Here is a 16,160-nt window from a genome sequence, read left to right as displayed (position 1 = left end):
CAGTAATGCTAATGTCGAACTCCAAATGACCACAGAAAGACACAGCAAATGACAACTACTTGGTTCTCCAAGCAGTTAATTCACGCAAAGAGGACCTGATTGCAAAAATCGAAGAAAATGCTGCTGCCCAATCAGCTGAACTCTGTAGCCAAGTTGACAAGCTCCAGACCGAGTTACGCAATGCCATGGAGCGTGTCAATGCCAGAGTGGAAGCAGCGGAGGAATGGGTGACCGGATTGGAGTTCGCAATGAGGGGATATTCTGACTCCAGTACTACCCTTGAGAAGGAGTTTATTGTTATGAAAAAGGAGTTGGCCATACTGAAAGAACAGAGTGAGGTTCTGGAGGCGAGGTCACACCACTCAAACCTTCACATTACAGGAGTAAAAGAGAGATGAGAGCACGGCAAAAAGATAACAGTTTGTGGCCGGTCTCTTGAAAGAGGCCCTCAATCTCAAGAAGACCCCACTCTTAGACCGAGCTCATCACACTTCGCAGCAGTCCAACTGACGACAATGAACCACCACACGCTTTTGTGGTGAGGTGTCATTATTTCTCTGAAAAAGAGGACATTTTGAAGAAAGCCATAAAAATTAAATTAGTCAATACAGTCCACAGCGATCGAATATGGATCCTTCTTGATTTCACCCAGACGGTGAGCAAGCAGAGAGCAGCTTTCAATGAGGTGAGGAGCTTACTCCGCAACTGTGAGGGGGTTCGCTTTGGCTGAGATACCCTGCAGTTTTGAGGATCATGACACGGGATGGAAAGCTAAAGACTTCATTTTGAAGAACTTGAATTGTAAGGACAAGTGACGATCGCGCATACAACAGACGCTGGCGGTTGGTTGAACTTGAACATCAGGTTAATGACTGTGTAGTTCAAGTTTAAATTCAGGTTATGTTACATTATTGTGGTTACCCGATGTTAAATCTTATTCAATCTCAATGTCTGCGTATTATTTACACTAAGTTTTTTATCGAGTCCTGGGTAATCAGCCGACGTTAAATGTGATATTTAAGCGACACTACAACCGGATGCGTATTTAAACTTCTCTGACAACTGCGGCTCAATGTGTGCTAAGGATTTTGGTTTAAAGAGCCTAGCCAGCAGATGTACAGGTGATCAGCAGCCGTGTGGCTAATGAAGATTGATAGGGGAGGCCCCGTTGCTTTGGTCACATTCAATACCAAATGCAGAACGGACAACTTTAACAGAATGACGCTACTTCTAATACGTTACCTTTTTGTTTTCTAATTATACTTTTAATATATGTTCAAGGTTATTATGTTCAGCTTGGAAGTTCAACTATTGTAAGAGCCTTATAATGTTCTTTTTGAATGAATGCTCACATGGTAAGCTATTTGGGAGTAGGGTTACCTGGAAGAAGTTGCGGTTTCAAACGCAAGGAATTAATAATATAATTTTGGTTAATGTCAGTCTTTTGTACTGTTGTGTATAATCATGCATATGTTGTCTGCGTGTTTAGGGACACACCCACATTGTTTTTTCTTTTTTGTTTGTTTTTTCCCTTCTTTCTCTTCTTTATTTCTTTCTTTCTACACAAAACCCTGGTCTTCTTAATAATGCTGATGAGCCGAAGGAGGCCTCTGGTGCAATTTCTGAGAACTTTTTTGTGATGACTTACAGTAACATAGGTGGAGCCAAAACGAAGCTGGTCATTTGGAATGTACGGGAGCTAAATCACCCAGTGAAATGGAACCAGGTATTCACCCACCTTAACAAATTGAAATCTGACAAAGTATATTTACAAGAGATTCATTTGTTGAACAAGGACCATGCTAAACTTTACAGAGGAGGCTTTACACAAATACACCATTCTAATTTTAATACTAAGAACCCCCCCTGAGTGTGGGGTAAAAGGCCCCCTCACCACCTCAGGCTATATTTATAAGATTTTTAAATGAAACAAACCATTTTTATGATATATTTCCTCACAAAATGTGTTGCTCCATCAATGTTCAATAAAAATATAAATATATTTTTTCTGCAATCATTCACTTATGGGAGTAGTAAAAAGCACATTTTTCTTAAGGTTTGCCTTTAGCCCCGTTGTGCCCTACAATTGTGCTCCAATGAAGAAAGAAAAACATGATCGCAAGTAAATGATGAGAAAATTGTCTTATTTTGATATACTAATGAATTTGGTTAAATCATCACCTAAGTGTAAAACTGACGTTCTTGGATTAGTAATAATTATACATACATGTATGTGTGATACATACCTGTGTACAAGAATGTATTGGTGTGCCCTCCAATCACAACATCCACTCCCCGAACTTTCTTTGCAATGTTTTTGTCCACGTCGAAGCCAGAATGTCCAAGGGCAATGATCTTATTAACACCCAAAGCAGTGAGTTTGTCCACTTGATGCTGTAAAGCAGTAACCTCATCCTCAAACTGGAGATGGGGGCCTGTAAAACCATTTAAATATAAAAAAACACAATCATATTACTGCAGGGTATAACCTAACCTGTATATATCCATCTATCCATCCTAATGTGTTTAAATGTGCCACCAGGCAGTGGTGGCAATAATTAATATAACTGAACAATAGTTAATATCATGATGTCACTTTTTTTTGGATGCTCTCAAAGATTTTCAATTTGTAACTGAAAACTTAAAATGTGAAACTTTAGACTGAGAAAGTACTCTCAGTTTGAAATTTAGTTAGAGAACTTATATGCAACAGAGCAATTCTATACAAATTAGTACAATTTACAATAAGGATTATAGCCACTGTGTTTATGAAACAATTAATTTCAAGAATTTAATCAAGATTCTTTGTTCTACCTGCTGTACCAAAATCCGACTGAATCATGACCCCAAAACCGAGGTAATGTTCTGAACCGTTGCATCACTACTAATAATTTCTGGAAGATAATTCATCTCAGATCACCATATTAATTTGGGCAAAAACAGCTCCACCAAATGGGTTAAGTTGTTGACATCCATGTTTCAAGTTTCAGTTGCGAGAAGTCAACACTTTGCATTATCATTAGGTCAGTCATCTCAGTTAAAGGGAATTATTCTCACAGTGTAAACATGGCCAAGTAGTATTTAAACTCTATTGCACTTTTCCCAAAATATTTTTCTAAGTATCATGCAAATGTAAATTAAATTGAGCCTTATGCCACTCATAGCTAGGCTTTGCTGGTCTTTGAGCCTAGTCAGGCTGGTCTGTTGATTTGTTTTAGAGGGATTTGGGAAATTATACTCTCTGCATTCTGCACATTTCATGGGCCTGAATGTGACAGCTGACAGACATAACTTAATGTAGGCCTGCTTTAACTAACTGCTCTAGAGTAATGATATATTCCTAATAATATTAATAATATTATTAACTCTTTCCCCGCAATTGATGGAATTTTCCATTTATGATACAACGCTTCCCTGCCACTGATGGAAATTTCTGGCAATCCATGTTTTTTACAATATTGTTGCACAGTATGGGGCGTTATTATGCATCTCCTGAAAGAATACAGAATGCTGGGATCAAAACACAGCCGAGGAAGAAGCAGAAACAAGCGATGTAAGCATTGGTTATATGCATGTAATCTAACATGATCATCAGACATTAAACAGCATATACAGTAAATCAAAACTGCCTAACATTACTGAATTAAATGTTGAATCCATGAAGAGGAAACGACTGAAGCTTTAGGGGTGTTGATGGACTCGATCTACTCCATCTGTTTTGCTTTTTGTTCAGAATGTGTCTTTTTTTTTATTTTATCAAACTTACACACATTCAAGTGTTGATAAAAAAAACACAATGCATGAAGCTACATTAAAATGTTTTTTGTTGTTGTTGTTTAAAAGCAGACGCCCTGTTCTTTCTTTTGATATATTGTTTGTTCAGATATTAATACAACAAATATTCTGGAGGCCGTGAAATTATGTGAAAATTATCAAAAAGTCTGGCGCTGGCAACTTTAAAAAAAAAATGCTTTAGTGGAAACTGTTAATAGTAATAATATGACTACTACTACTACTATTATTATTATTATTATTATTAATATTACTTATTATTTATTTATATTACTTATATAATTATTTTTTAATAATGAGACACATTATTGGCCAGCTCCTGCATCAGCATCACACAAATGCATTGTGCTGCTCACGTGTACAGCGTCGGCCAATACTTGAGTTGACGTTATGACGTAACCTGGAATTGCTGCACTGTCTAAAACGTAAACAGCGTAGGAGGAGAATGACAGGGAAGAGAATAAATTGTTGAATAAAGTTGTTAATTTTGTTTTGTTTTTGTGCACAAAAAGTATTCTCGTCGCTTCATAACATTAAGGTTGAACCACTGTCTTTACTACCTTTCTGGATCCTTTAAAGGATTAGCTCACTTTCAAGTGAAAATTACCCCAAGCTTTACTCACCTTCAAGCCATCCTACACTGTAAAAAAAAAAAAAAATCCTAATCCTATGAAAAACTGATTTTTTTAATGGTCATTTTGTTTTATTTTAAATTATACTCAAAACTCTGTAAAATTACAAACAATATAAGTAAATTAACAACTCAGCTGTTATTTTAACTATTATGATATTAATGAAAAATTACAGTAATTCACATATTTTATATAGAAAATTACTGTATTGTACCATATACAGTATTTTTTCCTGTTTTCTTAAATTACATACAAAAATAATCTGTAACTAAACAGTAACAAAACAGTTAAATGATAAAACGGTCAAATAAATGGCAGCCAAAAAAATTGTAAAATTAAAGTAAAATATACTAATTTAAATAAACACTGTTATTTTAAGTGAAGATGCTGAGATCTTGAGAGATCTGTTAGTGTTTAATGTTCTGTTGGGATTTAAAGGGTTTCTGTATCATCTATTTTGTGGGTTAGCATTGTGCTGAAGAATAGAGCTTGTGCTTCAGTCCAGGATGGGCCAGAAAACATTGGTGTTATGTTAACTCAAAAAAGTAACTCTTTGGTTGAACATGGACAGTGGTTCCACATGACTGAAGCAAGTAAAACCAAACAGAATCAACCAAGTACAACTAACTAGAATCAATGGTGTTCATTTAACTTGAATCAGTGGTTTTAGTTTAACTTAAATAAATGGTTTTCGCTTAAATTGACATCCAAATAATCATACAAGTAATGTTTTCTGTTTAATTCTGTGACATAACAAACTAAAATAAACTCTTCTTTACACATGTGATGTTTGGTGTTGGCAGTTCAGAAGTGATACTGGTTTCATCCAGAGCTCTACCATAACAGTTTCTTTATTATTAAAGCAATTTGAATTCTTGTTAGCAAGTACTCAACCCAAGCACAAGCTCCATTCTTTACCACAGTGGTAACGCCTAAAACCACTAACAGAACAGAAACTTTTAAATACCAACATAATAGAACATTGAACATTAACAAGTCTCTCCATTTTCTCATCTTAAAAATGCATACAATAACACTTTATTTCAACATTTACTCTCCCAATTCAGCCCCTTTGCAAAGCATGATGGGAAGTGAAAGTCCTGTTTGATTGGGTTACTTGATTTAAACGTTATTTCAAAATGAAAAAAAGAGTAACGGTTTCAAATCAATTTAACATGAAGCAATCACATTTGAACCAGAAACCTTCAAAATGATGTTAAATCAAAATAAATTATTTAATAAAGTGAACAGCATCAAAAAAATCATTTTTTTAGTTCTGCATATTGCTTTATTTCAGAGGCAGTAACTGTATAGTTGCTAAAGCAGTAACATTAATTCATGCATGTGAGCTATTTCTGGTTAAATGCAAAAGATTTGAGTGTGTTTTGTTAGTAATAATTCAGGTAGCCTAATTCAGGACTTGTAAAATAACTTTTTCTGTAAAGGTTTTTTTGCACTTTATTTTAATTAAGATATTTTACATTAGCTTTACAGTTTTTGTTTGGCAGCTGTTGCTGAAAGTCATCTGACCATTTTAAAAGATTAAAAAAAGTAAAAAAAAAAAAAGTTGAATGAAAATTTATGTTAAAGTTTTTTAAACTTTATTTAAATTACAAAATTTTACTTTACATTTTACAGTTTTTGTTTGGCAGCCATAGCTGACAGCAAAAAGTATAGAACCCAAGAGGCGAAACTCTGATGCTTTTTGGGTAACAGCCACTAGGTGGCGCTTCGGTAGCGTGGCAGCCATTTTGGAGTGAAAATGCCAACTGGACAACAGACTCCGTCACATCTTACGCACCCAAAATCGGCGAATCTCACAGCCAAATCAGAAACGCAATAGAAAATTTCTCAAATTCAGTGAATTTTATGACACTTACAGTAAATGCTGTATTGTCTTAGCCTATATATGTTTAATGTTATCAGTTGTGGAATCTAACCATTACACATCTGAGGTAGCCAAACGTAGTTAGCCTACTTTGAGTATTTCCATTTTATGCAACTTTACATATTTACTATTAATAGTAAATTAATAATTAATAAAGTTAAGATCATCATATTTGTAGCATGATCCAGATGATTAAAACATACAATATATATTTCAGACCTAGTGGAGTAGTAGGCTAATATTAAATTATCCACTAGGTCTGAAATATATGTATTGTACATTTTAATCCTCTGGATCATGCTACAAACATAATGCCCTTATAGAACATGATGCATTGCCATGTCTGTTATCCCAAAATTCCCACTTTTGGACACAGTGGCTGTGTTTTTTGTATATATAGTCTTGCTTTAATGGACATAAATATAAGACAACACTGCAAAAACAGTTTACTGTCAAGCTGTTATATTCTGTTATATATTCATTCCCAATTTTTCTGATGTATGTCCTTAATTTAATTTCATAATGCTAATACTTGAACTTCAAAGAACTGACTGGGTTTCTAGAGAGCAAAAGTTTTGTGAAAAAAGTGGAAGACTTAAACACAAAGTCTGTAAAATAAACTGTTAAAAGGATTTGATGATCACTAGTGATTGTATGTTATTCTGTGTTGTCATCATTCTGGTTGTATTTCAGCTTTAATGGACATTTTTTTTAACAAAGCAGCTGATATTGTCATAGAAGCTGCCAAGTTGCTTTCACCCCAAAATGGCGGAAGCGTAGGGCTGCTGCTGGGTGCTAGTGTTGCAATGGAATGTTCTATTGAGTTTCACTTCTTGTCAGTATAAGTTCTTTGCTGACAGTCATTGAACGTTTTTTTTTACGATTTTTTTTACAGTGTAGGTGTATATGACTTTATTCTCTCTGATGTACACAATTGGAGAAATATTAATACATATCCTGATGCATTCAAGCTTTATAATGGCAGTGAACATTACAAAATAAGTATGAAGCTGAAGAAAGTACCTCCATCCACATCCATCCATCATAAACATAATCCACAAGGCTCCGGGGGATTAATAAAGGCCTTCTGAAGTGAAACAATGCCTTTGTGTAAAAAAATATCCATATTTAAAGGTACAATATGTAATAATTTTGTCCGATAGAGGTCGCTAGAAGCCTATTCAAAACAAAGGCATAGCTTGATGACGCCAAGTTTGAGCGCAGAATCTTGGGACATGTGGTCTCCATCTCAACAGATGGTGCAAAAGAATAGGGATTGGAGTCGGGAACAACTCATGTTCATGGATGAGATATTAACATTACTGTAGTATGAAGCAGAGCAGGACCGAGTTATGGGAGCTGAACGAGGCCGCTGGAGCGATTGCGCAACACACGCCTCACAAGCAGCGGAACTTTTCTGGTCATGAGTATGAGGTAATGCAGCTCTGTTTATTATTAGATACATTTGAGTGTGTTGAAAATATTATAACATTACTCTGTGCATTCGCTCGGTGGCTGCTGTGAGACACTGTTGCACACTGCAGTAAGATAGATCGATTTTAGAATATCATATGAAATATTGGATGTCTTGTGTTGATAAATGGCATGCAATTAATTTTAAAACGTATTGTATGATGGAGAAAATTATGTATTACTGTTAATAAAAATAAAGCTGCATCTGATTATGCTATGTTAGCTATTTGACAAAATAGTGTTTTTCTCTGAGGCATGGTAAAGCATGGTAAATCGAAAAAAAGACTAAACGTGTTGAGCTATATAACAACAATTTGTTTTCTGTCTATAAATATATCAAAACAGATGTTTCCTTGTCTATTAAAACATGTAATATTTTAAAGCGTCTTTGGTGTTTCCGTGGTTTCTACAAAATAAAACCGAGGATAACGCGGGTATGACGCAATTGACAGGCGACTCACGCATCCCGGAGCCTTGGTTAAAATTGTAATTTTCTCACGATTTACAAATAGTTGCAAACATTTGGGATATTGTAAGTACTCAAGTGAACAAAATATATAACACTGGCTTAGTGGTTTTTGAATATTTTACTGCAAAAATATCACATATTGCACCTTTAACAAGTTATGAAGTAAAATATCTAGCTTCCGCCAGACCACCTTCTGTATTCAAGTTACGAAGAAAGTGTAAACTGGCGTCACGTCAGTTACACTTTTTCCATAAGCTCAATAGGGAAGGCGCAGGACGTAGCGTAAGCTTTTTGAACTGTTAGAGTTTTACACTTTCTTCGTAAGCAGAATACGGAAGGCAGTCTGGCGGAAGTTAGATATTTTACTTCATAACTTGTTAAATATGGATTTTTTTTTTTTTTTTACACAAACGCATCTCTTCGCTTCAAAAGGCCTTTATTAACCCCCCGGAGCCGTGTAGAATATGATGGATGGATGTGGATGGAGGCACTTACTTTCTTCAGCTCATACTCGTTTGGTAATGCTTACTGCCATTATAAAACTCGGATGCATCAGGATATTTATTAATATTTCTCAGATTGTGTTCATAAGAAAGAATAAAGTAATATACACCTAGGATGGTTTGAGGGTGAGTAAAGCTTGGGGTAATTTTCATTTGAAAGTGAACTAATCCTTTAAGTCTAAGACTAAGATTACAGACTCATCTTTTTAACCAATTCATAGTTATGCTGCATTAGTCAGGTCTGCCAGAACTGAAAACATTTAGCATATTTTACAACTATGTCATTAAATTTAATGACAAATGGCATCTATGGTAATGTTAGTTCTTTTGTTTCTCTTCCCACCCTTGGGATTCCTATCCTGAGGTCAACAGTGAATTGTATATCAGCCTTGGTCCAGCTGGATGTTCTACTCCCCCTACTATATGTCACTGTCCAATGACTACATTGCCATCTGTGCCAAGTAACCTTCATAACTCAGCAGTTCATTGTCTGTGCAGCCCTTCAGACCTTCATGTTTAACCTAACACTTGTTCAGGAAGTAAAGTAACCTGCGCATGCGTTTTAGCCTATTATAATATATTTACTTCAATAAAACACATGTAAGAGATGATACTGTTGATGATTTACCTTGGATTCGAGCAGGAGTGAGCCTGCAATGTATTTGCAATTTGCGATTGCAATCAGAGCAGCAAATTAATGGTAATCAGCTGTCTTCTTAAAATAGTCTGTTTTTGCAAGCAGCGGAAAACCGTCTACATGCGACGCACATACAGGAAACCCAAGGGTCGAATACCCCAGTGCGCACAAGGGTTCGCATGACAGCTTTCACATTAGCGATTTTTCATGCAAACCGTGCCCCGTTTTGAACTAAACTGCCAGTGTGAAAGCAGAATAATATTGTAGTAGCTCACTGATAAAAATACTTCCACTTGTACTCCTATACCACAAAACCACATTTACCATATTTATATTATAACACATTTTCTATCACAGAAATAACTAAGGGTGTGACGAGATCTCTTGCCACGAGATCCTGCAATGTTATGTCGAGGTAAGCTGTCTTGAGATATTAGTTGAGTTTGTGGCAAAATCCTTTTCAGTGGTTCCATTATATTGTTCTGTCTTTTACTGCATATGATAATTCATATTCAGAAAGTAGAACTGAAGTGGCATTCATTACTTTAAGGGGTCCATAGGCCCTTTTTTCTTTTAATATCCTGTTTCACTGTTTTAAAATATGAAAGTGAAATAGTTTGCAAATAGCAATTCATCTTTACTTTAAAATGTAACATTTGGCCCTCCTCAATTTATAAAAGAATAGCATGTGTAATAATTTGATTTCATTGTTTTGACCCATGTAACACTGTACTCTAATAAGTAGGCCTAAGCTACCAAAATTGTAGAATTCTTTATTCCAACTTACTACAGCAAAAACTACAAGCCTAATTAATATAAATTTAAGCAGTGAGTGATTTTTTTTTCTGTTGTTCATTGATTAACTTTAATGACACTTTCTTTTTTAACTGTTTACATTCGGTTAAGACATAAACAACTGTGTTTACTCGCCAAGACGGCTATTTTTACATACTTATAATATAGTATATACTTATACTATGATATCGTAATCCAATCTGTAAAAGGTGCTTTGAAATGCTGTGTTGTGAAATGTGCTTTACAAATAAACATAACTTGACTTCTTAATTCAGAACCTTTGGGCCTGACAGTTCCTATATAGTAATCCACTTGAATTTTTTTTACTTGCTACTAGCCTGCTTTAAAGCATTAGTTCACTTTCAAATGAAAATCACCTCAAGCTTTATTCAGCCCTCAAGCCACCCTAGGTGTATATGACTTTCTTCTTTCTGATGAACACAATCAGGAGATTAATATTAACCCTTAAATGCATTCCTCGGGTCTTTAATGACCCGGGACGTCATTCACCACCCTCCTCTTCGTTCATTTTTTAAAGTTAGACATCAACCTTCTTGGTATTCCTCAATCAATTCATTATAAAGAATATAACAAGAAAAAAATCATAAAATTATAAAAGAATGCCTATTTTTGTATTCATTTTTTGTAAAAATTGTATAGGGTCGCCAACGACCCGAGGTGTGTATGAGTGTACGTATATTTTTTCTTCACAACAATAATTGAATCTTAGATGACGGAATAAGTGCAATTCACCTTTATTCCACAAGGTGGCAATGTCTGATACACAATGATGAAGTGACGATTCATTCAGACAGAAAACGAAATAATAAGAAAAACATGAAATGGCTCAGCGATTTTACTGCAGAGCAAGTACGAACGCAATCAAATATGACTGTAACTGTCATTGGATGGATCTGGTGAAGATGTTAGCGATCGAAATATTGATTTTGAAGATGTTAAAAATTATATAGTTTTGAGAATACATTTGAGATCGCGAATGGGCTCATGTTCGTGACCTCAAACATAAAACTAGCCTGTTATTTGCTGAATTTACTGGGAAATGAGCTCTGACGATGACAGTGGTGATGGCATAAGACATCTGCTCAAACTGAGCCCTTTCAAGCTCCAAAAGGTAACAAAATATGCTTTATTTTATTCTTCTGTAATTGTTACTCTAATATCAGAGGAGTTTTATATTATCGTGACAGGAAGAGATCCATCCGTGTTAGATATGCTGTAGATCCGGGTCGATAAAGACCCGAATATGTAAGAATGATTGGTGAAACAGTCATGCATTTAAGGGTTAATAAATATCCTGACACATCCAAGCTTTATAATGGCAGTGAACAGGGGTCATGAGTATGAGCTGAAGAAAGTGCTTCCATCCACATCCACCCATCATAAACATACTCCACTTGGCTCTGGGGGGTTTAATAAAGGCCTTCTGAAGTGAAGTGATGCCTTTGTGTAGAAAAAATGTCCATATTTAACAAGTTATGAAGTAAAATGTCTATCTTCCACCAGACCGCCTTCCGTATTCAAATTACGGAAAAAACTGAACTGGCGTTGCGTCATTTAAGCTTTTTCCGTAAGCTGAACAGTTACACTTTCTTTGTAGAAGTAGAATACAGAAGGCAATCTGGCAGAAGCTAGATATTTTACTTCATAGCTTGTTTAATATGGATATTTTTTTACACAAATACATCGCTTTGCTTCAGAAAGCCTTTATTAAACCCCCAGGAGCCATGTGGAGTATGTTTATGATGGATGGATGTGGATGGAAGCACTTTCTTCAGCTCATACTCATGACCCCTGTTCACTGCCATTATAAAGTTAGGATGCATCAGGATATTTATTAATATATCACCGATTGTGTTCATCGGAAAGAAGAAAGTCATATACATAATGGCTTGAGGGTGAGTAAAGCTTGGGGTAATTTTCATTTGAAAGTGAACTAATCCTTTAACATGAAGAGACAACCATAAGCCATTAAAAATTACACATTTCACAAACAGTCAACATGCCATTTTTTTTTTAAACACAAGTTCCTCCTTCATAAAGCACATGTAATTTGACAATGTTTTTAAGTGTGTTACTTGCAACATTATGTGTAAACCTGGCCTGGCTATAATTGAGTGTAATAAAGTATCTTACCTGGTATAGACAAAGCAGGCGTCTCCACTGATGTGTAGCCAACAACACCTACTTTCTCTGAGTTAACATTGAAGACTTTATATGGGAGATAGTAGCCGCTGATCCGAGGAGCAATTGTCTGATCGGCTTTAATATTTGCGCTGAGAACAGTGCATTTCACTTCCTGAAGGAAAGGTTTCACGAGGCCGTCCACTCCATTGTCAAACTCATGATTTCCTAAGGCCTAAAGCATCACACACACACACAACACAAATGTTTTATGCAGTAAAATGTCATATATTTATATTATGAACATATCATGAGCTTAAAGGCACAGGTTAGTATTTATATTTTTTGTACTATTTGTTTATATATATTTGTACCAGTAATTACAACTATTTTTGACCGTTTTAACTGCAGTATTGAATTAAAACTGTGTTGAACATGTTCTTTTCTATGCACTTTAAATAGTTTTCTGTAAGATGAAATAATGTCATCAACCATAAGAAAAAAAAAAGGATGCTTGCACACTTACTGTACAATTTAATAGATAACCACAAAGGCTAATGTGTTAAGAGGTCAAAAATGTATATAACCTTCATAGTTATTCATTAAATACTGTTTGGAGCATAAAGTGTGTGAAACTCCTAATGATCTACAGTATATAAAATAAGCTTCATGGAGGTATTCTTCAAAGACTCTAAATACAACTCTCTTTTTAACAGGCCATATTACACTTGAAAAAAAAACATTAGTTTTATATCAGACCTGACCAAAGACATACATGAATTGAAAACAATAAATAAAAGTGCTTTCATTTGTCATTTTAAACAGTTCTGTTTGTTCTTGGTCCCACTTTATATTAGGTGGCCTTAACTACTATGTACTTACATCAGATAATAAGTACAATGTACTTATTGTGTTCATATTGTATTGAAAAACTGTTGCTGCTATTGAAGTGGGATACAGGTAAGGTTAGGGACAGGTTTGGTGGTATGGGTAGGTTTAAGGGTGGTTTAAGGTGTAAGGGATGGGTCAACAGTGTAATTAGAAATGTAATTACAGAAATTAATTAAAGATGTAATTAAATTCAGGCATTTTTTTTAAATATAAGTACAATGTAAAAGCATGTACACAATAAGTGCATTGTATCAAATGATGAATTTAAATGTAAGTACATAGTAGTTAAGGCCACCTAATATAAAGTGGGACCATTCTTATTGTGTTGTGTGATCATAGTGTTGTGTTTGTTATCCTGATGGTGTTTTGTTTTTATATGGAAACACTGTTCATTGTCCACGATTGTTTCAACATACAGATTTTCGCCCAGTGGCTTTTGGAATTAAGCATTAAATAAGACAAATTTGAAATTGCAATAACTGTAGACATACTGTAACACAATAGTAAATTCAGAATGTAATATCGTATTCCTGAAATGTAAAAACAAGGCCAATTTCACAGTAGATTTCCAATTAAATTTTCCCAACAGAATACAAAAGAACTGGGTTTTTCAATCTTGTAAAATTATTAGTAGAAATCATACCTCCCTGGTAGGCTACTACTGATTTACAGTACTTTAATAACAAATTTAAAGTTAGAAATTTTACTGTACATTCTTTACAGTGTATGCATTTAAATGTGAACATATGAATAAGTTCTATAATTCTATTCTATCAAAAATATAAGTTCAAAATTAGATCTTGAGTGGTTTTATGCACTCCTCATCTACAGTGCTTTAAATGAATGAGAATAGAAGAATTCACCCAACCATTTCTAAACTTTCTTTGACAGTAGGTACCATTCGGGAATCTACATTTGGGAAACACCTTTTCTGTTTATGTTCCACAGGTTTGAGTCCCACTACACCTGAACAGGTGCTCTGTCCACTGTAATGAAGACTCCAGTGGCTCATGGGCACCTGTCCAGTACGTTCTGTCCACTTCTGCTCTACATTACATCAATAATAAGTTGAGGAATACATCCCTTTGGCACCTATAATGATGGAAAAACTGTCAACACTTTTGATACCTGGATGAATCTAAGGATCCCACATGAGTCACTGTGATGAGCAGCTAACTAAAGTTTTATTTTATGTCTGTATATATGAATGTATAATCTGAAATTAGTTCCAGATCAAACCTGATCTGGAACTAATTTCATATATGCAAAACACTTTTAGAAGTTGTTGCATTTGGCCCTGTACAGCTTGTATTCACTTTATTTAAATATATGAAATACAGTACCTGTCAAACGTTTTGAAACATAATTTTTTAATGTTTTAAAAATAATGTTTTTGAAAAAAGTCTTATGCTCACCAAGGCTGCATTTATTTAATCAAAAATACAGTAAAAACAGTAATATTTAAAAAATATATTATTAAAAATTAAAAGAATTATTTTCTATTTTAATATATTTTAAAATGTCAATTTATTCCTGTGATCAAAGCTGAATTTTCAGCATCATTGCGGCAGTTTTCAGTTTCACATGATCCTTCAGATCCTTAATATGCTGATTTGCTGGTAACATAATAGCTATTCTTATTATTATCATTGTTGATAACAATGCTGCTTAACATTTTTGTGAAAATTGTGATTTTATTTTTCAGGATTCTTTGATGAATAGAATGTGATTTGTAATTGTAATAATATTTCACAATATTACAGTTTTTACTGTATTTTGGTTAATTCTTTTACGGCATAGTCAATTGCGTAGCCTACTTTTTTATAATTGTTGCTCTTTGTACAAGGAAATTGCTTTTTAAGGGCGTGTTCTAACAATGTGAAAATAGCCTAGTTTAACTTTGAAAAAGCGCATCAATCGTTATTTTGTTCCATTCCCTCACGCTCCGTCCAGATGTTTTTGAACGGCCCCTAAGAAATCAGCATCTGTTCGATGCAAATTAATCATTTAAATACAGCACAATTACCCTAAGTTTTAGTGAACCCGATAAAAAATGTGGACATAATATTCTTACCATAGCATCGTATCCGAGTTTATTCATGAAATGCGCCGCTTCGGCACCTTTGTAAAAGTTAAACCAGAACGGTCCCTTGAAACTGATCACCCGCGTCCAACAGCAGAACATTTTTCTCCTTGGCACGAACTTCTTTGATTTTCGTAAATCTCCGTGCAACTCCGGCGAAACAAGGTGCTTTACTACATTTACCCGAGTCTTTGTTGGTCTCCTCCACTCGTGCGTGGACATCATTAGTGTGGAGTAAAGTCAGCTCAAACTCTGTCCTGCACATCTGACAGTGAATCCAGATGAAAAATAATGAATTAAGCCACTGCATCATCATCTTCTCTGCCTTTGCTGTACTGGAAGAGTCTCATCAGTGGCGTCCAGCGGGCTTCATTCTGGAGGCGGGGTTAGTGGTCAGCACGGTGGGTGTTCCTTTTTAGAGAAAATTACATGTTTATTTAGCATGCGTAACTTGCATCAACGAGGCCAGACGTGGACATGAAAAATGTTTTTTAAAAAAATTATTAATCCACAAACATCATACAATAGTCTCTTGTGCATTTATACATCATGGACAAGAAAACCAGGGTTACTTTGGACTGTTGTGATTTTATAAGTTCACTACAAATGATCAGATAAATGATTATGCGTAGCCTATTTGGCGTGCTGTCCGGGAAGGGCTCCGAGCTAGCTGTGGCCCAAACCCAGAGTATAGCCTATTCCCCCGCATCTCTGGTTAGGATATTACCCAGGCGAGTGTGAGGAGACTGGGTGGTGGAGGAATGCAGAAAAAACTGTCGAGAAATATAGATGAGTCGGCTGCGTAGGCTATTTATAGACCTCCTCTCATGCTGATTTGATAGATCAATTGAACGT

At 35.2% G+C, this 16,160-nt stretch overlaps 1 protein-coding gene across 1 annotated transcript in view; it reads right to left on the bottom strand.

Moving 5' to 3' along the window:
• Positions 1–15,677, bottom strand: part of nt5e (5'-nucleotidase, ecto (CD73)) — a 40,227-nt gene extending 24,550 nt beyond the window's left edge. The window contains 4 exon segments of the mRNA XM_048206205.1: positions 2,247–2,435; positions 12,344–12,566; positions 15,297–15,362; positions 15,364–15,677. Of these exon segments, the coding sequence (XP_048062162.1) occupies positions 2,247–2,435; positions 12,344–12,566; positions 15,297–15,362; positions 15,364–15,621 (736 nt within the window). The 5' untranslated portion in view covers positions 15,622–15,677.
• Positions 15,678–16,160: the final 483 nt, after the last annotated feature.

The sequence above is a fragment of the Megalobrama amblycephala genome, linkage group LG11 (genome assembly GCF_018812025.1).
Source record: "Megalobrama amblycephala isolate DHTTF-2021 linkage group LG11, ASM1881202v1, whole genome shotgun sequence".
Classification (NCBI taxonomy): domain Eukaryota; kingdom Metazoa; phylum Chordata; class Actinopteri; order Cypriniformes; family Xenocyprididae; genus Megalobrama; species Megalobrama amblycephala.
Note: the sequence above shows the minus strand (reverse complement) of the source record. Positions and strands in the feature narration are given on the sequence as shown.